The following is a 27,070-nucleotide window of genomic DNA, read 5'->3' on the forward strand; positions in this document are numbered from 1 at the left end:
GGATCTTCATAATTCCATACAGTTGCTTTTTTTTTTTTTAAGGGTTTTTCTTTGTCCCCTTTCCATTAGTTACTTCCTAACCTCCTCTCTCCTTGTCCTTGCTGGGTAAGAGAGCTGGTGGAGTTCAGTAGTTAATACTCAACTACAAGATAGCAGCTGATTTTTCAGTGTATTCTAGCACAGAATTTATTTTAATGGAGTCAAATGGGAAAGTGCTTCCCTGTAGTAATTGGAATGTGTCCTTTTAAAAAGTACTATCATGTCATACAGCCCAGCCAGGTGTTAGACATTTAGGATTTGCATTCCATTTCCCATAAGTGGATTTCTTGCTGTATTGGCACTCACTAGAAATAGTTGCAAAATTAAACCTCGCTGTCATTATGTGAGGTATCCTGGTGAATTCCAGGGTCAACAAAAGAAGGAAATTGTAGGTGACCTGAATTTTTACAATTTTTTTCCAGGTTTGGTGTTCCTGCTTTTCGTCTCTTTCATTAAACCCTTTATTACTATGAGGGTCAAATCCCTGTTTAAGTTTTTAAGCATCACAGGGCTGGAAGATGCTTCCAGAGTTCATCTCTTCTGTTCCTAACACCTTCCTGATAGTAGTCTTGAGTTGCTTCCAGTGGTTGAGGCTCCCAGTTCTTGAGGCTTCACATATGTACTGGTAGATTTCTCCTGCTAGCAAAGTTTCTTTTTAGTAATTGGCATCTGCTGCTGCTTGTCCTCTTCCTCATAAGCACAGGGAAAATTGTCCCCTTTTCTCTTTGCATCAGCCCATTCTGTACTGGAAGTCTGTTGTTAGTTTTTTGTAAGATGCTGTCTGCACTATACCAATCTTAATCAGGTAAACTGAAAACATAAACGCCTCCTGGGTACCTGTTCTTCTGCCAGAGTTGACTTCAGAACTGATAGTACATGGCCTTATTTATGCATGTATTTGGTTTAATCCTACTTAAACTCATCATGCTACAAGACTTTGTTCACTCTCTTGTGTGTTTGATCCCAATCCAAATGTTTATGCTCATACTTAACTTTAAATTGTCAACTCCTTAAAGCAAAACTCTGTCATCCTTCATGCCTGCAAAGCTCCAGAGTGACTCTTCATGAATAAGCTGCTGTGCCTCTCCCCATCACAGCTAGACCTGGCTTAGAAAGATACAGGGATGCCCTCAGTTCTTGCCTGTCAGGTTTTGTGCGCTGCAAGATGGTCATACCAACACACCTCTGCAGTGAGGATCTGAAGTGGTAGAAACAGAAATGGATTATATTAATCTTATTGTTATGCCTTCTCAACAAGAAAGTAGCTAGTTACTATAGTTCAGCCAGGCTGCAGAAAGGAGCTGTTGCACTTGAAAGCTCTGAATGATCATGTGATTGCTTCATAACTAAAGCTAGAGGTCTAGCCTCTACTCACTTCATCTAGCCCATTTTCTCTAATTAAAGTGAGAATCCACTGAAATTAACTTTATTCTGCCTTTATGCTCACCCCTTCTGTCATTTTTGTGACTCTGACCTAATAAAATTGCTTGTGAATTAGTACCCACTCATTTACAAATGAAGAAGGAAAGACCTGTGAAATTGACTTAAGTAATCATGGTTTGTGTGTGATAGAGTCTGGATAGTAGAATTTTTTTTATTCCCTTATCACAGAATCTTATTCTCATCTTTAAGTGCTAAGAAAGAAATGCTAGCATTCTGAAGAGGAGAGAAGCTTCACTGAATGAATCTAACCTGCTTGTGTGGCTTATGTTCAAGCAACCTCTGTCTTTGATGATATCTGACTTTTCCTCCCAGAGTAACATGTAAATGCAGTTCTTCTTTTTTGATTTTAATTCTTCAACCTAAGATCTTAAATCTCCAAAGATATTTGGGTTTGATTTAATTTGATTTCATGAGGTGTCTAAATACTTTCCACTTCTACTGTTGACCAACTGTTTTCATAATGCGATGTGAATTGCCTATATAGTTGACTGTAATTCCCTATGTTTTTTCTTCACTAAATAACCGTGACTGAAAGCTACCCTGTGGCTGATGCCTGAGAGATGCAATCCTGATCCTGCAGTAATGAAGGGAACCAGGATTTTATACTCTAAGTTTAGTGTGCTAACTTGATGATTAATCAGCATTTTGTGTCTCAGGCGAGGAAAGCAGCAGGAAAAAAAAGCGCCACAGTAGTACTTGCAGTGCTTTATGTGTTTCAAATTATTTTCCATACATTTAATTACATAAACAGATGATATTTACAGAGGACTTCTGGCTCTAATTGACCTTCATCTTTTTTTTCCCGCACACTTCCCAGCCTCTTCTTGAATTTTCCTATTGTTTCCTCTTAATCATTCCACACTGTGTTTCTAGCAGCCCTTTTCTCTTGCTTGGGACCATCCCTTCAATTCTCTAGAGGCCAGTATTCCCAGCTTCTTTTAACTTCATCTTCTCAGCCCAATTTTGTTGGCAGTTTTGGAACTCGTGGTGTGGACAAACGTACTTCCTCCAAAGCCCAAACTTCAGTCCTCCCACCAGTTACAGCATGATTGTGCTTTTCCCTCTTCTGATGATCGGTTCTTTGGAGCAGGAGTGTTTCTTTCTTGTCTTTTATCTTGTGTAATAAATTGCTTTTCAAAAGTTGCAGCAACACAGGACACATTTATGTATACCTGGGGGGGTGGGTTGAAACTTTTAAATGGGTGTGTTGGGGCAAGCAGCGGAGGAATTGCATAAACTGTGAGTCTCCTGTCGACAGGTTAGAGAAAACCCATGTTTGGAGTTCAATGGTGTTCCCATGGCTACTATGACAGGTACATCATGGGAGGGGGAACACTTCTGGCATTTAACAGCCTTTCCAGGTGATTTATGGTTTCACATAAGCTTTTCCTAAACTGAGAGGTTTTCTAGGGTTGGCACCTCTTTGCTTGTCTCCATGCCCTGTTAGTTCTGTGTTCAGTGGCCCGTGGTTATTAAAATTCTTATCAAAAAAGGAGCTTCTGAGCAAGGTTCCTGTTTTCTGGGATCATGCATACTTTCTGAACTCCTCAGCTTAACCTAAGGAACATTTTTTTTTTATGCCTAATGTGTTTTATAAAATAAATGTATAGAGTTCAAGTAATATTTGCCTTCAATTACAGTAATTAAGTTGTCAGGACTTGAAGTCACCAAGGGAATGAGAAAATCCTTTCCTGGTTGGCCAGGGGATAATTGGTGTTCTGGTTGCAAGTACGTTTTACATATTGGGGTGGGGAGGGAAACTGTTCTGGCTGCCATCTACAGCAGAAAACCTGGGAGACTGTTTGTCATTTTGCAATGCAAGGTGTCAAAATCCTGAATGGGTAGAAGTAGAAGAAAGTGACCTGTTTAACTCTGCTTTAAGCAGGGCATCTATTTTTGATCTGCGCTAGCACAGCTTGCTTGGGTTGAGAGGTGTATCTTACTAAGGAGAGAGCGACTACAAACATAATTCATTTATTCTGTGGATCCTATCTCATCAAACTTCCGCTGCAACTCCTCTTTCAAACGTAACCTCTGTGTGTAAGATGTGTATAGATCCGAGTGCTTTTTTTTCCCCTCCCTCCACGTTCAACATCTCTTTGTAGACTTCTTTGCCAGAACTCAAATCGTTTCAGCTACTTCCCAAACTTAACCCAAAGGTACACTACAAGGTATTCCTACAAAAAAAAAAAGTACCTAGTTTTTTGAGTGCCCACACAAATGTTACTGGAATCTCAAGTGTAGGGTTACTTTCGTTCCACTGGAACAGCTCTCTTGAAAGCAGATGTATGAGGAAATCGCTTCTCGTGATGCATCACTAATGACACAAATTCTTGCATTCCTGCTCATGTGAGCAAAGGTTATGGGTGCATAAGGAGTCAGACCTGCAAAACCTTCCTCGTAAGCCCCACTTCAGCTAGCGAGTTTAATGATGCCCTGGAGAGAGCCAGATCACTTATCTACACACCATCATGCAACAACTGTAAAACGGTGAGATAAGTGGCTTTATATCTCCCGGTTTGCTGCTGCCCTTCTCCCTCCATATCAGTTTATGGAAGGCGAGCGTGAAATATTACTGCTCTCATTTCGTTGCATTTTGTAGTCAGTTCAGATGCTTAGGTAGAGTGGATGCTCATGTCTGTCTGTGTGTTTATGAATGGAAAAACAGTGAAGTATCTCTGTCAGACTCACCACGTTTGACTGTAATAGCTGTGGATTACCTCCCGCTCAAGAAGTGTGTTGTAGGCTAGCTTTTCCCATCAAGAGGGGTGTGCTTGGTTTCCTGCAGTTCATACAAGTAAAATTTGGGACATTTCCAGGAGTCACTTGTGCCTTTTGCTATGCCACAAGGTTATATTGGAGTGCTTCGGTATCCGTGAAAACGAGGCTGAATTGCAGCTGCCTTTTTGGCTGGTTTATTTTGTTAAGTCACAGATAATTTAACAAATTATGTGTTTTTGTCTTGTTGCATTTGTTGCCTTCTCAGAGTTGATTCTCTTCGTGCCGTACGTAACATCCAGCTCCGTAGCTGCCCTTGCCTTTTTGGTTTATATTTACTTTCTAGGTAGTAATCGCCTTTTATAGAAGCTCACCTGCAGCTAAGAATTCAGCAGCTGTTTATTTTGTGTATGCAGCAGCCTTGTAAGATCTAACCTGCGATGTTGTTTTTTACCATCTGATAACGTGCGATCAAATGGAGTGTGTTTAAATAACAACACCTAGGACACAGTGACAGCAAACCAGCTACGAAACAAACATTTCTAAAGATCAGATAAGATGGGAGAGATGCATCAGTGCCTGATCGCTCCCTATATCAGAAGTTCTTGCACTTTGCTGTAGAGATATTCCAGGTATGGGATTTCCTTTATGCCACAGGCTAGTAGATGGCACTGCATTCTTATTTTCATGTTGTTTTCTGTCTTGTAGAGACACGTGTCTTTGCAAAGTGATTGTAATAGGGCGAGTGTGATCGTATTATACATGTTCTGCATGAGTCGCAAGGGAGTGGATAAACGGGGAGAAATCCAAAACAACAGAGAATCTGCTGTTCTGTGTTCTCTTACTGCCTTCCATACTGCCTTCTCTTCTCCCTAAACCGACTCTACCGTCTGCATCAAGGGCAGCCTCTCACTTCTGCCCAAGTCTTTACTTTTTCTTACCAGTGCGCCAAAGCAAAATACCGTTGTGTTTAAAACCACTATTTCTGACTTTTTCTCCTGCTCCTCTTTGTTCACTTGCAGAAGGATCCAGAGTCTCAGGAAGAGAAGCAGAGAAACCACTGTCCATCTGAGCCTGCAGATGGTTACAATACAGTGAAGAGTGTTCTCACTGTCCAGGAATATTTTGCCAAGCGCATGGCAAAACTGAAGGGACCTCAGAAGGAAACAGAAGCAGAGGTAGACAGTTCCTGCCCAACAGCTGATGAAACTTTGGAGCCTTCAGAAGAACTGCAAACCAAAGTCAAAAAGAAAAAGAAGAAGCAGAAGAGAGATGAGGTAGAGGGTACAGAGCATTGTGAGAAACTGAAAGTGAAGCAACATAAGATGGGTAGCTTGAATGGCAAGGAACTGGATGCTCCGTTAAATGAACATCACTCAGGGAAAAAGAAAAGGAAACACAAAGAGGAACACATTAGTTGTGATCAAAATGTGGGCAACGGGGAAGTTTATAGGGGAGGAACTGATGAGGAAGATCTCGGCATAACGGACTGTGAGACAAAGCAAAAGAAACGCCATAAGAAGAAACACAAAAAGCAGAAAGAGGAGACAGATGAGTGTGTGGAAGGAATGCAGAGAAAGAAAAAGAAGCACTGCAAGCATGTTTAACCATTTCAGAGCCCAGCTGGGACTCTGAGGTGGTTTGAACTTTAGTGTGTTAGAGAAGTCTGCGTAAATGCTCCAGCCAGACATCCCATTGTTATCCAGTCTTGAGCACAAGGTGCTGCCTCCAGCTGAAACCAGACTGTGCTGCCTCCAGCTGAAACCAGACTGTGCTGAAGTATAGCTCTTTTAAGGGAGAACATGATGACAGGCCAACATGTTTCAAGGGTATCCACCTGTTGTAGGGCCAAGGCAAAGCAGGACTTAAAATCCTAGAGTCATGGAATGGTTTGAGTGGGAAAGGGACTTAAAAGTTCATCTCATTCCAAACCCTTCCATGGGCCACCAGGGATACCTTCCACTAAACTAGATTGTTTGAAGCCCCATCTAGCCTGCCCTTGAACACTTCCAGGGATGCTTTTTTCATAAAAAAACAATTAGACTTTGCCTGTTCCAGTATGGAAGAGCTATGTTTTAACACAGCAGACCCTGTGCCTCCTTCAGCCCAGGTTCACTCTGGTGCAGCTCCAAGTCGGATAACAGCAAGTAAAATCAGGCCTGGTTTTAACCACTGTGGTTAAGACTGTGAAAGGCAGTGACTTATTTATTATCTGCTGCCTCACACTGACTGTGTTTTTCTCAATCAGGAATTAAAAAAAAAAACCACCTCACCCCACTACTGCCTTTACATTATGAAAGCCACCATTGTTCTCACTTTTGATAGCACATCTCTGCTTTTGGAACAGGAGGGATGTTGCAAAGCTGTGTATATTTTTTTTCACTGACTCTTGGAAAATTGTGTCCAATTTTTCTTTTTCCATTGGTCTCCTTTCCCATGTGAAATGAACATTGTTTCTTGCCAAAATACTTATTCTAATTAAAGGTTTACACCTGAGTGTCAGTACTAAAGAACTAAATAAAAATATCTCCCTTTGTTTCCTACCCAGTTGTTAACTATTGTCAAGCAATTGTGACTTTGCAGCAAAGCTGAAGGAGCCGCGCCTCTGTTAAATACACCTACATCTTTGGTCCCCAGGTGATATTCAGGGTACCTTCAGTGATGCACCTGTCATTAAAACAGTTGTCCTGGATAGAACAAGGGGTTTTTTTCCTGTAATTGGGAGACCAAATAGATTTTAAGAGCATAACTGGTCATATGAATTTGTGTTGCCACTTAGTCGTTGAAAACCTGCAGCTTATTTCTAATTGTAAACCTGGATACAAGTAATGCTGGGACTCAGCACTGCCATAAGCAGTTTTATATGTAGTCTTAAAACATTCAGCATGAATTTTGTCATGTTAATCTTGCTCAGCTAAGAGCTGTCAGAAGAGACAGGTGAGCTTGGAAGCGAAGTGGTGGGATGGGAAGAAGTACTCACTGTGGTGAAGTCTGGTTCTGATGTTGCTTTGGTCACCACAAAGTGACAGCAGAACCCTAAGAGCCGGCCTGTTGTCATGGCATAATCCAGAGGAGCTGACCACAATCCAAGTCCATTAGCTGCTTGTTTGGGTTTGGGGCTGGCCGTGTTTCATCACTGTAAATCCAAAACATCCCATTGGCTTGCTCTGCTGAATAAAATGGGTACTTTGGGGGGTTTTTATTGTCTTAGCTCAGCTGAGTTGCTGAATGTGGTTTGAAAAGTATTGTCAAGATGCAGATGTTAATATGAAAAGATTTCCCGAAGCTTTGCCTTTATTGTCCAGTGGAAGAAGCTTTGCCTCACACAGCCCTCATGGCTTCAGATGTTTTGGTAGCAACTGAGCTCTCTTTTTTAAGACACCCTGGTTTGCAACTGGCACCTTTCTTGCCCTCAGGACATTCTCATTCATTGCAGCAGAATTACTGTGTTTTACTTCTTGTAAAGGGAGAACAAGATGCCTTTCTCTGTGTTTCAAGCTGTCCTGCCAGCAGTTTTTAACCCTTACAGCATTTGCTTTTCGGCACTGTCAGAAATATTAGCCATTATGATGTGTGCTGTGGCTGGGCTTGGTCCCTGACTTCCTTAAGTGAAACACCACTTAATACGACAAGATTGCTGTAGAACTGCATGTCAGTAAGCTCCATGCTTGAGGTGAAAAAATAATCTCTGTGGAAAAAGACAGCAAAAGAGTTTTTCATGTTATGTTGGAGCATCCTAAATTTTATGGGTCCCCTGCAAAGCAGCCCATCTCATTTCTGACTCACCACAAGTTTAGATTTTGGTTTCTTAGTAGAAGCCAAAAGTCTGACTTGTTTTAAGTGGATTTTTTTTTTTTTAAACTCCCAAGCAGCTAAACTTTAGAGTCTCTCTGGGATTTCAATCTAAAAAGGTGCTAGTCAAGGAGTAAGGTTTCCTTCTCCAAATACTGCTGGACTTGTTTGTTTGTTCTCTTCTATTAATCTTCCATGAGTTTCTGTGTGCTAATTCTTACAAATGTTTGGACAAATTCCAGGGTTAGTTACAGAAAGAATAAAACCAGGAATAAATCTTTAAATTTATGGTGTTACTACAATTAAGTACAGTGTACCTAAGATTGAAATCGGGCTCCGGTTGAAGCGTCAGCTGCAAGTAGAAGATTCTCTATTTGTGCACAAGGAGCAGGGGAAATTTCAGTGTATCCCAGGAAGTGGGATTTTCATGTGCCTCAAGCTCGAAGGAGAAAGAGCAGAATATGGAGTTTAGGGGTGTGGAAATCATAACAGATGAGTATTTGAAACGAGCAGTTTGTTTAGGTGCTCTGCTCTGTGTGTATTAGTGGTCGACCAATTTTGAGGTGCTCAATGAGAAACTCTTCTTACCAGATGCTGTCCAGTGAGGCAGATGATTGAAACAACGTGTTTCAAAGTAATAAATAATAATTCTTTGTTTGTTTATTTATAGTGGGCTGTGAGTCCTGTTTTAACCAAACTCTGATTTGACAAGAAGGTCTTTTTTTTTTTTTTTTTAGAAAGCGTAAGACAAATAATTGTGTCATTACCCAGCTGGTGAAATCAACAGAATGTCAGCACTGAGAAAGTCACTTGGTTTCGTTTCTGTGGAAAGGAGACTTAAAAACATGTCATGGATTTGTCTGTTTTACTCAGCACAAAATGAGGTACCTCCGAGCGTAATCACCTGGAAATGAAAGCAAAATTCGAGTTGCCACTCTTGCTTTCACTTCCAAATGGGGAATGGTGCACACATCTGGGATTTTAGTGATCCCCGGTCACCAGTGACACAGAAGAAAACTCTCCGTTTTGCCTTGGGAGCCTCGGCAGGTGATGGTTTGTGGTGAGTGACTTCTGTTCCTTGCAGGTACACTCTTCACTTTTGAGCCTCGGAATTAACTGTCAGTGCAGGGGTTTCTTGGTGCCAAAGCACCAGGATTTGCATTTGCAGTTTTGGGAACAGCAATATTTATAGGCTGACTTTTGTGCTTGTGAATACCTGCAAGCACAAAACTCCATCCTTGAAGGTCGAGGCCATGTAAAATTTGTCTGTTATCGGCATGGGTCCAAAGTCTGCTTGAGCTTTATGGGCTTCAGGTGGTTTGATCTGGCTGTGGGCAATGCTGCAGAGCCTTCCTCCCAGCCAAGGGTGGGAGATGGTGCTGGTGGACGCTGCCGAGATGTGTGGAACCGGCACGGGGCCTTGAATTTCTTTCCAAAACATATTACCTGTAGTGCTTTACCCACAACCAGTGTAAAGCAGAAGTAGTGACAACCAGGGTTAATTTAAAGCATCGCTGCATATTGCTATTGAAAACAGCTTTCAAGGCAACCCATGAAGATTTCAGAGCTGCCAGTCTTATGTCTGTGGAAATTTCTTGAGTTGAAATGAGTTGCATGAGTTTTGAGGTTTAAGAAATGCATTTGGGGACAGTTACTGTTCAATTAACACAGTTTTCCTCGAAGCAATTCTGGTGCTGCCTTCTTTCAAACAAATCAGCTTGCGACAAAGAAAATTAGCTGAACGCACTGACATAATTAAACTATTTTCTCCTGTTTAAACACACACGATTGAAGTTCTTGAAGTTCTTGAGGCATCCACCTTCAAAAGGCACAATTCACGTCACAAAACCTCCAAACCTGCCAGCGCTAAAGGGAGGAAGGAAGCTCCAAGAAGAGAGGAAAACCACGCAGGGCCTATTGGAAGCACTGTGTAATGTTGCGCCTGGCATTAAAAAAACATCTTAAAGTGCTGTGTCCTCAAAGGGAGTGAGACTTGGTAGTGCCTGAAGCAGCCCTTTGCTTAGTTTCTCCTGCTTCTTAGTTTCTCCTCTCTCATGCTGCTCCTGGGCCATGTGAGGTTTGCTGCCACCAAGGGTTTTAGTGGCCAAGGATTTGAGCCTCACAGAGCACTTGGACAGCAACCGATCCCATGCAGGGATTAGCAAACTTGTGCTTCCAAAAGGGAAACTTTTAGGGGTGTGGGACTGGAGAATATGGTAAAAAGAACAAACATTCATGGTGGTAGAAGCAGGGAGGTTGTTCCAAACCCAAATTGAAGCTTGATTTCCTGGCAAGTCAGAGATTAAGTTCTGCTTCTGAGCCACTCCAAGCTATTTTTTTTTCTCACCTTAATCCATTTTTACAATTTCTAACATGTAAGAGAGGAGTTGTACAAGTCCATTTTAACCTATGTTTATTTATATATTGATTTTGTACATGTTAAAGCTGCATTTTAACAATCGTAAGAGCAGAATTCAGCAGCATGAGTGTGTTGAAAATGTTAGCTTCTTTTTTGTGTGTTTGTGTGTCTACATTTTTTGCTGTGGTCTGTATAAAAGCTCCAGTGTCTCCTCCTGGCAAATAAATGGTCCCAGCAGCAGTCCCTGGGGAAAGGCTGGTGGACCTAGGGAGGTGGGCAGGGTTGGCTCTTCTGCCTCAGTGGCAAAACAACTGGGAGCTGCGCTGCTGAGAGATGGCTCTTCTGCTGGGAACCCCCATCTGCCTCTGCAAAAAAAAACCCTGCCCTTGGAGACCACAGTTTCATTAATAATTAAGGAATATGTGAATATTGAGCTAATTTAGGATTTACACTTTCTCACACATTTTAATGTCTCGGGGGGGGGGGGGGGGGCATTGGTGAAAATTAACCCACTGAGTAAAATGCCAGATGGCAAATCTATGCCAAAAAGGGGATGTTTCAAAGAGAGGGGGTGGTCTCTCGTCTGCAGCATGAAAACCAGGCTCAGCCACAGCTTTTCTGCCCATCCCAGGGGAGCTGCTGCCACTGTTCCCCATCCGTGGAAACAGGGAGAACAAAGCTTTCTTCCACCCTTTGTCTGTTCAGTCTATTTTAGCTCCTTGTGATTTCCCTGCTCTCAAAGCCCTGGGAGAGCTCTGCTTCTTTCTCTGCCCCAGATACAGGTTGCACCAGAATCGGGAAGGTAAAGCATCAATAAAGTAAAGATGAGTTTTTCCAACCTGCTGCTAATTACCTCAATATGGTTGCAATTAAAAGGTGGCATTTTCACATGGCCCCAGCTGTCTTTATGTAATGCAGAGCTTCCTCCAGGACAGGTTTAACCAGCATTTTAGGTAGGGTGCAGAATGAAACCCATCTTACTAATGCAATCAGAATGCCAGGTGCCAAAGGAGTAGGGGAGGGGAAAAAAAAGAGAAGTGTTTATTATTATTATTTGCACACAAAATGAAGTGTGGGGGCCACCTGGAAGGTGCTGCCTTGCTGCGTGGGAGAAAGTCCAAATGAGAAGTGTTTTGCAGCGTGTCTTTGTCCTGCAGTCACACAGGAGTCCCAGCACACATCTCGAAGGGGATGGTTTGTCCCTGTGATCCCCAGCAGAGGTCAAATGCTGTCACCTCCATGACACAGAGGGAACAGCGAGGACCAGGAGGAACCGGTGAGTTGCTCTGAGAGGCTCCAGGGAGAGGCAGGAGGTGGCTGGAGGTTCCATCCCTCCTTAGCACTTTAGAATCAGAATCATTTCAGTTGGAAAAAACCTTTAAGCTCATGGAGTCCACCCCCTCCCCTCACAGTGCCAAGCCCTCCACTAGCCCATGTCTCTCAGCACCTCAGCTACACAGCTTTGCAGGATCTCCTTTATTCTTTCCCCCAGACCCTTCCTCCCATCCTGCACACCACACCCTGGAAAAGCAGTCCAGGATGGAGGCACTGCCTGCCACGGGTTGTGTCAAAGAGGGGAATCCATCTGTTCCTTTTCCCTTGAGGGCATCTGTTGTACTAGGACTGCTAACAATTTTTCTGGCCTTCAGGGCTTTGAGTGGAGAGACCATTAGGTTTTATAATAATGTTGACATCCAGACCCTGTGCATCCTGAAGCTTAAAAAATAAGACTGAGTGGTGTAACACCTTACTGAAAATAAAACCTTGCAACTTTGGGCACTCTTCTTTTTTCAAGGTACTTCAGCCTCCACTAAAGGGAATTTATTTAATTTTGTAAAGAAGGATATTAAGGGTTTTATTATAGGCTTTCTTCCCCACCTCTTGCTGCCAACCTCTGTGGCAACTCCCATCTGCAAAATGCACCCAGGAGACCTGTTCAGAGCAGGATGGAGGGCTTGGCATCCTCCCTCCCTGCCCCGTCCTGGCACTTCAAGGCGTGCGACAGGACTTTGGGAGAGAGCTGGAGCCTGCTGTTGTAAAGCCTGGGACTGCCTGGGCTGTCCCCAGGAGCGTGCACAGCTCCAAACCTCAGATGAAAGGCAGTTGCTATGTGCCTGCCGGCGTGTATGTGTGTGTAAAGGGTTTATAAATCTGTCCCGAGACCAGGAAATCTCCTGCGCCTTTTAGATTTAAGAGAAGCTGCCTTCCTGTTGTATTCCCAGATAACGGCAGCTCTGATCAAGCCCACTTGTAAATAGCTTAATAGATTTAATCAGTTCCTTTGGAAAATGTTGTTGCTTCCGCGGGGTTTTAATTCGGATCCCGGCAAAAAGCTCAGAAAAGTTGCTGCTTCTGCTGTGAGCGAAGTTGGCAACGTCCAGCTTTCCAGACCCCCAAACTGCTGTACCCCACGACAAACCAGAGCTGCAGCCATCCTACTCCTGTCCAAAAGAAAAGGGAGAGACCAGGAAACCCGGGCGGATTCTGAGCCCTTGCAGTTTACATTTACACACTGCTCCCTCCATCACTTGTAATCTGACAAGAGTCAATAGGAACACCCAGGCACGTGGTGAATCGCTGCACAAACACCCCGGATTGGGATCCGCGCGGGGGTGTTTTTTCCCCTCCCTCCCTCCCTCCCTCCCCCGCCTTCTCCCTCGTTTGGAGGTGAGATGGGGCAGCGGCGGGCAGCTCGAGGAAATGCCTTCGCATCTCGCAGCCCGTCCCGCCGGCAGCGCGGGGAGGAAATCCACCATCCGTCAAAGCGGAGCCGCTGCAGCTCCGCAGCCTATGTCAGGGGGTCAGAATCATAAAGGAATCCAGCGGCTAAATATATTCCGGGGCGGGGGGCAGGTTGGAGGGATGAGCTGGGCGGGGGCGTCCGGCTGGGGACTGTGGGTCCCGTTGCCTTCGCGGAGATCCGTCCTAAAGGCGGTGGGAGGGGGGAACACTTCTCGGGGGTGACTTTCTACCCGCTTCAGTACCAAACTAGGTTTAGTGGGAAATACCGTTGCATGGCAGCCGTGCTTATATCCTAGCCGGGCCGCGGTGGCTTTGCAGGATGGGGCAGAGCTCCACAAAACGCAGCAGCAACATAAAGGCTGAAAACCCTCATCTCCCGGTGTCCCAGGGGTGGGCACTGGGGCCCGACCCGGGATGTTGTAAGTCTCTCTGGGCTGTGCCCAGCCCCTTCACCTGCCCTGTCTGGCGCCTGCTAAGTTCACTCAGGAGCCCAGCCAGGCTGCACAAGCACCTACCGGTGTCTTCACTGTGTCTCATTTTCCATCCCATATGTAGGGACCTGGGAATTTGGAATAACTGTGTGAAAACCTGCATGAGGTGGCAAAGCATAGCCTGGACTAGTGGTTAAAGCAGGGGGTGTGGGCGAAAGGGGTACCTGCCTCCAGGCCCCTTGCCTTGGTTTTCCCTCGCAAATGCGTGCTGCAGCTTGCCAAAGCCTGGGGAGGGGACTGCAGAGGACACCTTTTGAACGCCTATGGGGACACCTTCCACACCCCTATGGGGACCTTCCTGTGGGGGCCGCTTTTCTTTCCAGGCCACTCCAAAGAAAATATTTCAGTCGGTGCCCTCATCTCCTCTTTCTGCCGTTTCCCTCCAGCCTCTAAGTTTTAGGGGCTCTGAGGTGCTGGGGGCAGCTGAGGCTGTTCCGGGAATGGGGGAGTGAGGGGCCATTTCCTCCCTCCAATGGTCAAAATAAGAAAAGGAACAATAATAAAAGAAGGACATACACACACACACACACACATTGGGGGGAACCGACCCCCCTCCCCCTGGGGGGTGCCGGACAGAGGGTGGGGAGAAGTTTTCTCCTCGCGCCATCCTGGCCGGGGCTGAGGAGTTTGCAAACAAGGAGGAGCAGCGAGTACCTTCGGTGTCATTGGAGGAGGTGGTTGGCTTTTTTTTTTTTTCCAAGGAGCTCATAAATACGGGGGAGGCCGGGCGGGAGGCTGGGACTGCGCGGGGACCCCGAGGGCAGCGCAGCGGGCAGAGGCGGGGACGGGGCCGGGTTGGGGGGGGCGGGGGGTGCAGGGCCATGGCTGCGCTGCTGAGCACCTACCCCTGGCCGGAGCGGCTCGAAGGGGATATGGGCGAGGGGTTACCGCCGGGACCCCCCTCGCGTTGTCCACCGGGGGAAAAAGGCTCCGAAAGCCGCATCCGTCGGCCGATGAACGCTTTCATGGTGTGGGCGAAGGACGAGAGGAAGCGTCTGGCCGTGCAAAACCCCGACCTGCACAACGCGGAGCTCAGCAAGATGCTCGGTGAGGAGCGGAGGAGTGAGGGGTTTGGGGAGGAGGAGGGTGGACGTCCTTGCATCACATCGGGCCAGTCTCCGGCGTTGCAAACCCTGTCCGGATCCGATATCCTGGGGGTGGGCAGCCGTGCACCCACACAGACACTCATGGGGTCAAATCCTGTCCGGATTCAATACCCTCGGGGTGAGTGCCCGCGCACACATCGGCCGTCCCTGGAGGTGCAAACCCAGGTGGGGACTCCTACACCCTTCCTGCCACTCCGGGAGATACAAGCCCTGTCCGGGTCTGGCGCTAGCATCCCGAGGTGCGTGCATCGGCATGGAGTACAGGCAGGATGAGCACCTACACAGCCACACCACAGGGTGCAGAGCCTGTCCAGGTACTTGTCCATCGGGCTGCCTTGTGGGGTGCAAACTCTGGCCCCAGGGCATAGACACCCCAGAACACACCCTGACACCCCTCAGGTGCAGACCCCTCAGGGCTGCAAACTTCATGCTCCTAGTGCCAGAGATTCCTGGATGCTGTGCAAGGAGGGACCCCCAAATTTTTCCCGTCCTGTCTTTTCCATCCTACTTTGTCCCCAAACTCTCTAGCCCACCCCAATATTGCATGGCTGGGATGTGTGTGTGTGTTTCTGCTGTTTTAGGGTAACAACCCATTTTGAGTACACAAACATTTTGTTTCCTACTTCCCACCCACTAAGTCCCACTTCTCCCCATCCCCTCCTCCCTTTTTTTTTTCTGTGAAACCAAGGGGACAAACAGGAATAATCATCCCAGACAGCCTGAGAAAGAGCTGCCCAAATTGCAACACAGCTTTGCTGTCCAGTCTCTTACCCAAAGTTTGTGTTTCCCTGGACAGTTTTGTGGTGTTTTCTTTGGTGGTTTGGGTTTGCAGCATCTCAGCTTTATATCAGTTTTATTTCTGCTGTCTCTTTGGCAATGGAAAGGCATCAAACACTTTGATCAGTATCGTTATTTCTTCCCCTGAGGAGCAGGCTGAGGTAGCTTCACCATGGGATACAACCTGCCCTGCCCCAGCACTGCATCTCTGTCCTGGTCTCAGAGACATTTTGTGTATCTTAAACAGGGAGCAGTCAGGTCATGGTGCCCAGGTCTCCGTACACTCCGGTGCATGTCCCAGCAGGGCACAGGCTGGGACACATCCAGACACGCCACGTCCTGACCTGCTGCTCAGCCAGGCATGGCCTCAACCATCCCCGCTGAGCAGGCAGGCTCTCCACCCCAGAGAGGCATTGCCAGATCAGGCCAGGGAGCTGGCGGACTTTATTTGCCTTGGTTTATTTGCAGTGAGGCTCAGATAACCCTGAACCCCCATGCTGTTTGGGCACTTGGGATGGGAGCAGTTAGTGGACCTACAGTGGCTTCAATACTCCCCTTCTTCACCTCCCCATTACCATCTCAAGAGAGACAGGGAACTTCTGGAGTTCAGTGCAGGACTACCTAGACGATCAGGGGACTGGAGCATCTTTCTTATGAAGAAAGACTGTGGGAACTGAGGCTGTTCAGCCTGAAGGAGACTGAGGGAGGATCTCATCAACACTTAGAAGTATCTAAAATGTTGAACATCAGGAGGATGGGGCAGCACATTTTTCTGTAGCCTCCAGTGCCAGGACAAGGGGTACCAGGCACAAGCTGAAACACAGCAAGTGCCACTGGCACAGGAGGAGAAGCTTGTTTGGTGTTGAGGTGAAGGTGCCCTGGGCCAGGCTGCCCAGGGAGGGTGTGGAGGCTCCTTCTCGGGAGGTTTCCAAACCCGCCTGGACATGTTCCTGTGCCCCCTGATCGATGGGAACCTGCTTTAGCAGGGGCTTGGGCTGGATGAGCTCTAGAGGTCTCTTCCAACCCCCACCATTGTGGGATTCTATAATCCTGTTCTGCAGAGTTTGCAGGCTGCGTCCTCTGCGTGTGTTGGGAACCTCCTTACCTCACCCTTGGGTTGTGTGCCTGCAAAGCTTTGAGAAGCAACCCCCTTTACCCTCTTTCCCTTCTTTCCTCCCTTTCCTCCTTGCCGTATGTGGCTTCCATGGGCACTCAGGGGAGTTTTGCTCTCCATTTCAGGCAAATCCTGGAAGGCTCTGAGCCTCTCGCAGAAGCGGCCCTACGTTGAGGAGGCCGAGCGGCTGAGGGTGAAGCACATGCAAGATTACCCCAACTACAAATACCGTCCCCGGCGGAAGAAGCAGGTGAAGCGGATCTGCAAGCGGGTGGACGCGGGGTTTTTGCTGGGTAGCCTGACGAGGGACCAGAATGCAATGCCGGAGAAGCAGGCGTGTGGCCGGGCTGGGGGGGAGAAGGAGGGGCCCGGTGAGTACTCGCCTCGCCCGGGGCTGCCACCCGTCCGGGGGTACCGGGAGGCCCCAGGCAGCAGCAGCAGCACCAGCATGGACACGTACCCCTACGGGCTGCCCACCCCCCCAGAGATGTCTCCGTTGGATGCCATAGACCCCGAGCAGAGCTTCTTCTCCTCGCCCTGCCCTGACGAGCATCATCGCTCCCACCTCTCTGGAGCCACTTACTCCCCGGAGTATGCAGGCAGCTCCCTCTCGTGCAACCACCACCCTCTCAGCCCCATACCGCAGCCAGCCACCTGCATGATTCCCACAGCTTCCAGCTGTCCTCCCCTCCCTCCTCCTCCCGGTTACTACACACCCACCTTCCCCTCTCTGCACCCCCCTAGCCTCCATGCCCACCTGGGCCAGCTCTCCCCACCGCCTGACCACCATGGCTTTGACACCTTGGACCAACTGAGCCAAGCAGAGCTCCTGGGGGAGATGGACCGTAATGAGTTCGACCAGTATCTCAACAACTCCGGCCATGGCGATCACCATGGCGGGAGTTTGGTCAACGGACACATCCCGGGAACCTCTGGCAGCTCCCACACCTCTGAGAACAGCCTCATCTCCGTCCTCGCCGATGCCACGGCCACCTACTACAATAACTACAGTGTCTCCTAGAGCCTTGTCCAGGGCCACCTGGACCGGCTGAGGAAGGGCCCAACGCAGTGTTACGAGGTGTTACTCCCCGGGGACATGGCTCACCGCCCCTCAGAGTGACCAAGTCTGAACTGCGAGCGCCGTGGAGTCTCCTTGGTGGCGTAGGTAAAGGTTTTGGGTCGTCGGCTCACAGCCGGTGCAAAGCCTCAGATGCCCTGCTCTGAACGGGGCCTGAGGGGGATTTCCCAATGCCAAAGCTCTTTGGCCAGGTCCCTCTTCCAAAGCAGAGGTGGTCCTGGGAGCGTGGGAAGGCTGCTTCCCATTTTGGGGCACCCTCAGCTCTGCTTTGGAGTTGGGAGGGTGGCAGCATCCCACAAACGGCAGGTCTTAAGTCCCAGCAACGTAAAAACTCCCTGGAAAGGGAAAAGGCAGGGATGGAGAGGAAGAGGGGAGATTTTGGTGAAGGGGCACATGGTCTGCAATTGTGCTCTGCCCCGCTCTCAGCTCTTGGTGTCGGCATTGCTGTGGCTGCCGTGGCTTACCTGACTGCACCCCGACGGGGATTAAACTCCCCCATGCTCCTGCCTGTAAACCACGAGCTGGGGGCTTCATCCCTCAGGACATCCAGAGGGGATGGATGGGACACCAGGAATAGGATATCACTGATGGGTCACTAGGGATGCTGCCAGGCTGGCCCTGGTGCTGCATGGAGGGACTGCAGGGGGGCAGCCAGCCCCAAGGCTGTTCAGCCTGTGCGCGTTCCAGAGGAGGGTGAGATCAGGAAAGGCAGGATCTGGCCGGATCCACCCCTCCATGACTTCCCCTTGGCCTCACAGCTAAAGCATTCCTGAAGCGAGGATGGCTGGGAGCGGGTCCTGGGATGAGCATTTTTGCAAAGAGGTGATGATGTAGCAGACACATTTTTTTGGTTTAAATCAAACACCCTTTGAAGGCAAACGTTTCAGTTTTGAGCTTGCAGTGCCCAATGCCTCTTCTAACTCTGGCATATTATTGCTTGTAATAAAGCTGTACAATGATTTATTCCTTCTATTATTCCTCTCCTCGGATTTTGTATTGCTCGAGTTCTCTTCCTTTTCATAAAGATGAAGCTTTATTTTAAATCAGTTATATGACATGATTAATCTTAGTGTTTACTGTATGGCACTTGGTAATGATTAGTTAGTAGTGTGGCTATGATTTTCTGGTTTCAGTCCCGAACATATATTAATAATAATTGCAAATAATACTTTAAAAAAACCCAAACCCACAACTTCACTGGTTTTTAAGCTGATGCATTCCATCTTTTTTTATGTTTGTGTGTGTGTGTGTGTGTGTGTGTGTGTGTGTGTGTGTGTGTTACTCTATGCATTTTGAATGAGTGTAGATATGAGTTTGCATAAAATATTTAATTTAAATAAATAAGTTTTGATATGATGATTGTTATGTGATTTAAATTGCTGTAGCTATTGACAAGGTTTTCAAACCAGAAACATTTCCTGTGCAAGTGCTCTTTTTTGATGATTATTTTTTGTTGGTGGTATTTTCAGCCAAACTTTTCTACTCCCGTTTTTGTTTCATGGGTTTTTTTTTTTTTAAATAAAAAAGATCTTGTGGTTATCTTTATAAACTGTGGATTGCTTTCTAACAAGCCATCTTGAGGCATGGTGTGTGCATGCCTTCACTGTTTCTGATGGGTCTCAAGTGCAACAAGGCACCCTGAGGGCCTTGATCCTGATTTTATGAACTTATGAAGCTGGCCTATTAATGCCAGATCCCATGCAGATGTTACAGTGAAGGCAGAGCTTTGTCTTTGGTGTGTTACAGAGTGAGTGCCAGTGCCTGGTGCATGGATTTTATTTGTATTTAGGGCTGTCTTTCACAGTTCATGCTGATGCACAATTTAAGATGCTCCACAGTGTGAGGGCTATGTAAAAGGTCCTCAGTGCAAATGCAAATTGAGGCAATGAGGCCTCAGAAGTGGAGTGTGGGTCAAATTTGGGGAGGTGCATCAAGTCCTCTCTTGTAGGTCGATGTTGAGTAGTGGCCTTCAGGCATTGCTAGCAAAGAGGGAAGTGTCATCGTTCTTGCAGTCCGTGGATAAACATCATAGCCTGCTCTTGCCAGACATTAAATTAGAATTATAGAATCATAGAAACATAGAATAATTTTGGTTGGAAAAGACCTTTGAGCTCCTTGAATCGAACCCCTCCCCTCACAGTGCCAAGCCCACCACTAATCCATGGCCCTCAGCACCTCAGCTACACGGCTTTGCAATAGCTCCAGGGATGGGGACTCCACCAACTCCCTGGGCAGCCTGGGACAATGTCTAACAACTCTCTCAAGGGTAAAGTTCTTCCTCAGCTCCAGTCTAAACCTCCCCTGAGGCAATGTGAGCCCATTTCCTCTCGTCCTATCACTCGTTACTAGGGAGAAGAGACTAACAGAAAGAGGATCCTGTTGAGGGGATAAATGCAACTCCAAATCAGGTATGTTGGTGACAATACTGAAAACCGATCTTACTGAGGGGCCTGGACAGCTGAGATCTCTGCCTCCTCACCAAGGCAGCTTCAAAACTTATTACACCATTCTCAGCTGCCCCTGCAGCAGATCTGGCAGGAAGGGACATTCACAGAGTGCCGAGTTGTGGATGCCCTCTAACAGCCTCTTTGGATGGATACAGGTCACTGGACTTGATGGTTCAAAGACGGATCCAGGTTTGGACACATGCACCCAGGGCACTCCTACCATAAAAGTTTTGTATGTGCTGCTGGGGAGCTGAGAGCATCCCTCACACCTGGGATACCACAGGGATCATGGACAGAGCAGGAGGTTTGAGGAACAGGACTTCTCCAGCCCTGCTTGTGCTGTTGGCATGATCCTGATCCCACACGAGTCAAGGTTGTCGGGCAGAGAGGCCAAACAGACTTGTGACTCCTTCCTCCCTCCAGCCCTATTGGAGGCTTCTTAAAAGAGCAACATTGCCCTGGCTGAGTATCATACCATTGTGCTCTGCTGGTGGAAGAGCCACCAGAGTCCATAGTGCCAGCAGGACACCAAAACATATCCATTTGTTCCCCCTAAAACAGAAACCAGCACATGGCCAAGGCTGAGCTTGGATGTCTGAGTGACAGAAAAAGGAAGAGGCAGTGTGTATGATGAGAGAGCTGTAGGGGACGAAGGAGGACCAGAAGCACAAGACAGGGGTATATTGGTGCTTCCCCAAATACTCATGTAGCCTCCCACCTTCTGGGAGCATGGGGTCCCTGAGTCAGAGAGAAGTAACTTATGGAAGGCAAGCCAGTTGGGTTGGGTTAGATTGGGTTAAGTGGCCTCTGGAGACCCCCTCCAGCCAACACACATAGGTGGGCATCACAGAGTGCATTGGGAAACCCATTCCTCCACTTTGTGGGCCCAAGTGGTGCGACACTGCTTTGGGAAGTGCACCTGACTTAACCCCAAGGACTTAACCCTGTGAATACACAGGCTATTCACTCTGAGTGCTGTGTTCAGTGTTGGGCCACTCACTCCCAGGGGGACACAGAGTCTGGAGCGTGTCCAGAGATGGACAGAGGAGCTGGTTGAGAAACTGGTGGCTGGCTTCCCCAAGGAAAAGGAGTTTCTGTGTGCATCCCATTCCCAAGCAGCCCGCCAGATTGGGATGCATGGAGATGCAGAGCCTGTCCCCACTTGCTCAACCTGAAGCCACGTGAGCAGAGGTGGGAGCATGTCCCCATGGCATGTCAGGAACAGCTACAGGCCCCAACCGGGAGCTGGGGCCCCCGAGGGTGTTGAGAGCCACAGCCAAGGTGAGGTGTGGCTCCCTGGATGGATCCAGGCATCCATCCAACATTGGCAGCAGATAGCTTCCACCTCCCAGGACACCCTGGGTGAAATTCAGGAATGGAGCTGTCTGCCCTTTCTCTGGCAGGATGAAAAATGCAGGCTATGGGTTGACCCCACAGAACATTTTTGGGATGCAGGGAATTGCTGTAGTGATCAGACAGAAAATATGTGGCTAACAGACGTGAGAAGGAACCTCTTTTGCTTGGAAACTGAACAGGACAATCGCAGAATGGTGGGGTTTGGCAGGGCCCTGCAGAGCTCATCCAGCCCAAGCCCTTACTCAAGCAGATTCCCCTCGATCAGGGGGCACAGGAACGTGTCCAGGCAGGTTTGGAAACCTCCTGAGAAGGGATCTCCACACCCTCTCTGGGCAGCCTGGGCCAGGATTTCCTCACCTCAACATCAAACAAGTTTCTCCCTGTGTTTAAGTGGAACTTTTTGTATTTCAGCTTATGCCCATTACCCCTTGTCCTGGCACTGACCACCACAGAAAAAAGTGTCACCCTGTCCTCCTGACATCCACCCTTTAGGTACTTGTGTTGATGAGGTGTCCTCTCAGGTCTCTTATCAGTCCTAGGCATGTTTCTTCTCCCTCCCCATCCAAATCCACAAACCCAAGGCTGTCGCTGTGCAGGTTGAGGAGCCTGTGGTTTGTGGGCTGCTTTGATGGGCTGGGAACCAGCAGGAAAATCAAATCAGGGCAACAGGAAGGGATAAAATGACCTCACATCACATTTGGGCTCCTGCTCAGGGGTGTTAGGTTGAGCTAGGACAAGGGTATCTCCTTGCCAGGAGGTGACCAGGGTGTGAGTCCTCTGCCCCTGGTGTCCGGTGGCCCTGGCCAACCCTTGGCCCCTGTGGCTGTGCAGGTCATGTGCTGAGCACTGGGAGGGATGATGAGGTCACCTTCCCGGATGGCTCTGGGATTCAGGCTGTTCAGGAGCTGAAGTGTGTCATGCTCTGGCTGTCCCACGATGGCTGATTTCCTTTGCATCCCTTAAACAGGTGGTGGGCTCCTCTCCATCCTTGGGGAGGACTACAGGCCTCCACTAGCCACCTCTGCTTGTCCTAGTGCCACCAAGCAGGGGCAGACCCTGATGACCACCAGCTGTGTGGCTGTTCCGTGTTCTGTTCGTAAAACAGAGCTAATACTCCCTTCCTTGCCACTCTTTTCCTGTCAGGTGTTGGGACATGAGTTGTCTCTTATCCAGAGTCTGAACAGGACCAAGGGGTCTCTACCTCATGTGAAGGCTCTGGATGCTGCTACTAAATTATCTGGGAGATGATAATCTTCCTTCTCAAAGCAGAAGAAGGGGAGGGAAGTAGAGGCAGAGAAGGAAGTGAGGGCACTTGACCAAGGTATCTTGCCCTGCAGATCAGTGGCAGAGCCTATGGGAGACCCTCACCATCGCCTCTGCTTACCACCTCACCACTGTCACCTCCCTAAAAACCCCCTTTGGCCCCCATCACACCCTTTCTACTCACAAGCAAACACCTTCCCCCTCCATCTCTTTTTGCCCCCATCCTACTCCGACTCCCAACCCTGCTGCACCTTGTGGGGAGGACAGGATCTGTCCCTCCCTCCCGTTCCTCCAGAGGAGGGAATGAGACAAGCTGCTGAGTGGTTTCCTGCCCGGCATTGCCAATGGGATCTGCTTGGGGTGCCGGGAGCAGGGGAGGATGTATCCGGAGCTGAGTGTTTCCTGGCAGATAAGGCCAGCCCCTGCTGCCGGATGTTATGAGTCCAGGTCCTACCTCCACGTTTCAAGCGAAGGGGCCGAGGAAAGGCTTGGATGTTTATGTCAAGGAAAAATAACTTCTCCCTCTGTGTACAATCCTTCGGCTCCCCCAGGGCTGCGTATGGGAGGGGAAAAGGCTGGCTTGTATCAGCAATAGTGTGGCAGCAGGACCAGGGAACTGATTGCCTCCCTGTACTCACTGCTCGTGAGGCCACAGCTCAAATATTGTGTTCAGTTTTAGGCCCCTGAGTACAAGAAGGACATTGAGGTTCTGGAGTGTGCCCAGACACAGGCAACAAAGCTGGGGAAGGGTCTGGAGCACAAGTCTGATGAGGAGTAGATGAGGGAGATGGAAGTATTTAGTCTGGAGAAAAGGAGGCTGAGGGGAGACATGATCACTCTTGGCAACTCCCTGATAGGAGGCTGTAGCAAGGTGGGGCTCAGTCTATTCTGCCTGGTAACAAATGATAGGACAAGAGGGAACAGCCTCGAGTTGCCTCGGGGGAGATTTAGATTGGAGCTGAGAAAGAACTTTTTCCCTGAGAGGGCTGTTAGACGCTGTCCCAGGCTGCCCAGGGAGGTGGTGGAGTCCCCATCCCTGGAGCTATTGCAAAGCCGTGTAGCTGAGGTGCTGAGGGACGTGGGTTAGTGGTGGGCTTGGCCCTGTGAGGGGAGAGGTTGGATCTGATGATCTTAAAGGTCTTTTCCAACTGCAATGTTTCTATGATTCTATGGTTCTGTGAAAACAAGGGTGAGGGGATGAAGGTGGGAGACAAGGGAGGAAGGTTTGACCCCAGAGCAGGAGGGCTGTGGGTAGACTGGACGGGCTGGGATGGGAGAGTGCCAAGGTAAAGGCAGGAGGAGCTGGGGAGAAGATCCCCAGGGCTGCACAGTGAAGACTCGACCCTGTAGGCTTTGGGACTTTTTTCTGCAGCTTGAGTGAGAAAGGCTGGATTTTCTTCCCTGGCAAGCAAAGTCTCCACACCGCCCTTTTGGGCCTCAACCAAAATCCAGGGAGGATGCTGAAAACCTTAGCATTAATCCAGAGTCACCTTGGTGGCAAACTACTTGGCCGAGTCCACCATGTCACTCCTGGTGCCCCCCTGGAAAGGATCCAGCCTCCAGCAGGGACTTGCTCAGACGAGCCCTTTCAAGGGAGAAGACAAAAATACCCCCATCAGCCCCTGTGGCTGAAGATCCAGGGTTGACTCCTGCCCACTCTGTCATCCAGGGAGACAGAAATTATATAAGAGGGAAAAAGGTGGAAAAGTTGGGTCCAACGGCCCAGCAGTGCCCAGATAGATGGGCAGAAGGCAGAGGTTGTACTGTGGATTTGGAAGGAATGAGAAAAAGGAGGATCTTCTTCCAGGGATAATTTTCCATCTTTTGTCAATATATCAATAACATCCAGTGCTCTCTGGATCCTCCTCTTTCAGTTCCATCTTAGGTGCTCTTGCAGACTTTCTAGGACCATCCACAGGGCTCAATCCAAAACCTTCATGGTGCCCGAAGGCTGGTATTTCTTCAGGGTAATCTCTGGACATGGGAAGGGACATGGAAAGACTGCACTAGGCTCACATTGGTCAAGAAAACAGGACAAGGAAGATCCCCAGCTCTCAAACAGCAACTGTCCACACTGTGAAATCACTATACTCCCCAGCATAGCAGTGCCCAGACCAAGAAGTCCTCCTCCAGCTCTGGGGTAGTGGTAGCTAAGGACATCCCTAGGGAAGGTTTTGGATGTGGCCACCTGGTTTGAATGCAGTTAGACTGACACAGGGACCTCAGGGCCAAATAGTTGAGTCTGGGCACTATCAGAAACTCTATAGGTGTTTTTTTGCTATCATTAAACAACTTCTGATTGAACTGTTTGTCTTTGGCATCAATAGCTGTCTGATAACAGACGAAAATCTGTTGTCAATCTCTCATCCAGGGTGGCTAACAAGACCTGAGCTGCCTCCTCACTCCAATTTATTCTCATGCAAAAGGGGCTACTGGGGGTCCTATTTCTCACCCAATGAGGCAGAGACAGGACTGGAGGACACCCCGAGAAGAAAAGAGAAAGGGGGAAGCCCCTTCTTTTCCTCCTCCTCCTAGCTTGGGGAGTCCATGAGGCTCTCAGACAGTAGCTGTAGGGCATCTGAGGAGCATTGCTGCGTGCAAGGAGTTTGGGGTTAAGAACGTTCAAGCTAGAGACCTTCCAGCTCTCTCATCTCTCTTCCCTCAGCACCCTGAATGTCCCCTCCCACCCCCCTGCCAGCTGGGACGCACCCTGCCTCGGCAAGCCCAAGATGTTCTTTCCCTTTGATTTCCAGGAGCTCCTGCTTGGCCCCTAGAGCTTCACAGCAAACAAAACATCAGAAGCCTGGGTTGGTGGTGCAGGAAGGAAACCCACTCACATGGGGGCTGAGTCACGATCCTGCTGCTCCCTCCTGGCATCCCAGGGAGCAGGGATGGCAGATCCCACTGCCCTGCTGGGCACTAAAAATCCTTCTTTACCATCACTACCCCCCTATTTTCTTGTTTTGAGAAAAAACAACACTCCTTTTGATTTGGTTTCTTTTTCTGCAGCCTGAGTTGGAAAGGCTGGATTTGCTTCCCTGGCAAGAAAAAAAGTCTCCACTCTGCCCTTCTGGGCCTCGGCCAAAATCCAGGGAGGATACTGAAAACCTTTAGTTTAAAACAGTCTCCTCAGCACCCCTGACCTGGGACCAGCTATTTGATCTTCTGCTGTTGGAGACAGACTTCTTGTCTTGAGCATCACACAATATCACAAAGATAGTCACTACTCAGACCTCTCCAGAGTAGCAAAAGCCTGAGGTCTAATTTGTCTCTGACCTCAGGAGCACCATGAGGGGCCAATATTCCCAAACCTACTCCTCTCATTGATAGAAGATGGAAGATAAACACATAGATATAGGTATAGGTATAGGTATAGGTATAGGTATAGGTATAGAGATAGAGATAGAGATAGAGACAGAGACAGAGATAGATATGTATACACACAGAGAGGGGATATGACACATATGTATATACATAGGCCACATCTGGCCAAACCTGGTGTGCATGATGTTTCTGACAGGGTAAGGAAAGCCTATCTAAAGATAAGAATGAGGCAAGAGTAATGATGCACCCCAGCACCTCTCTCTCTTTGGACCAGCTGCAGCTCCAAACTTTGCGATCTCTCTGTCTTGACTTACACTCAGTGGGATTTCCTCCATACAATTGCTCGGTTGTGGGTTTAAAATTTTAGCATCCTTTACGACCCCGCTCTGTATGAAGAACCACCTCCTGTTGCTGTGATTCTGACACCTGCCATGCTCATTTCATAGAATCATAGAATGGTCAGGGTTGGAAAGGACTTCTAGAGATCATCCAGTCCAACTTCCTGCTAAAACAGACTCCCTGCTTTCAAGTCATACAGGGACAAGTTTAGGTGGGTTTTGAAAGTCTCCAGAGAAGACAACTCCACAATCTCCTTGGGCAGCCTGTGCCAGGGCTCCCTCACCTGAACACTAAAGAAATTTTTCCTTAGATTTAAGTGGAACTTCTTGTGTTTCAACTTACATTCATTACCCCTTGTCCTGTTGCTGGACACAGCAGAAAAAAAGTGTTGCCCCATCCTCTTGATATTCAGCCATAAGGTACTTGTAAGTGTTGATGAGGTCCTTCCTTAGTCCTCTCTTCCCCAGGCTGAACACCTCCAGGTCTTGCAGCCTTTCCTGATGCCTTGTTTCTCCAGTTGTGTTATTCCCGGCTTTACCCTCTCTAGGCCACATATGAATTTGTTACCATATGTCATATCCCACCTCTTCAGCCACCTCTTTCTCAGGCTGCAGACCTCAGTCTTCCTCTCTGGATATCTGTCTACCTCAGGAGTGCCAAGCATTGATTTGCTGATTATTCA

At 48.2% G+C, this 27,070-nt stretch overlaps 2 protein-coding genes across 6 annotated transcripts in view; both read left to right on the forward strand.

The window, feature by feature from the left end:
• Positions 1 to 10,382, forward strand: part of PINX1 (PIN2 (TERF1) interacting telomerase inhibitor 1) — a 68,439-nt gene extending 58,057 nt beyond the window's left edge. For all 5 annotated transcript variants that reach the window (XM_061990129.1, XM_061990128.1, XM_061990131.1 and 2 more), the window contains exon 7: positions 5,223 to 10,382. In XM_061990129.1, coding sequence (XP_061846113.1) covers positions 5,223 to 5,807 — 585 coding nt within the window. In that variant the 3' untranslated portion in view covers positions 5,808 to 10,382. The remainder of the gene's footprint in view (positions 1 to 5,222) is intronic.
• A 3,985-nt stretch (positions 10,383 to 14,367) lies between these two features.
• Positions 14,368 to 19,015, forward strand: SOX7 (SRY-box transcription factor 7). The gene is made up of 2 exons (XM_010209159.2): positions 14,368 to 14,631; positions 16,707 to 19,015. The coding sequence occupies exons 1-2, from the start codon at positions 14,406 to 14,408 to the stop codon at positions 17,600 to 17,602; spliced, it is 1,122 nt and encodes a 373-aa protein (XP_010207461.2). The 5' UTR covers positions 14,368 to 14,405; the 3' UTR covers positions 17,603 to 19,015.
• The last annotated feature ends 8,055 nt before the right edge of the window (positions 19,016 to 27,070 follow it).

This window comes from Colius striatus, chromosome 2 (assembly GCF_028858725.1).
Source record: "Colius striatus isolate bColStr4 chromosome 2, bColStr4.1.hap1, whole genome shotgun sequence".
Lineage (NCBI taxonomy): Eukaryota > Metazoa > Chordata > Aves > Coliiformes > Coliidae > Colius > Colius striatus.

What these genes read in the sequence shown, in the direction of transcription:
- SOX7 (XM_010209159.2), top strand. Translation starts at nt 14,406, where the DNA reads ATGGCTGCGCTGCTGAGCACCTACCCCTGGCCGGAGCGGCTCGAAGGG. An exon ending in GGAGCTCAGCAAGATGCTCG is followed by an intron (nt 14,632 to 16,706) that starts GTGAGGAGCGGA and finishes TCTCCATTTCAG; the next exon opens with GCAAATCCTGGAAGGCTCTG.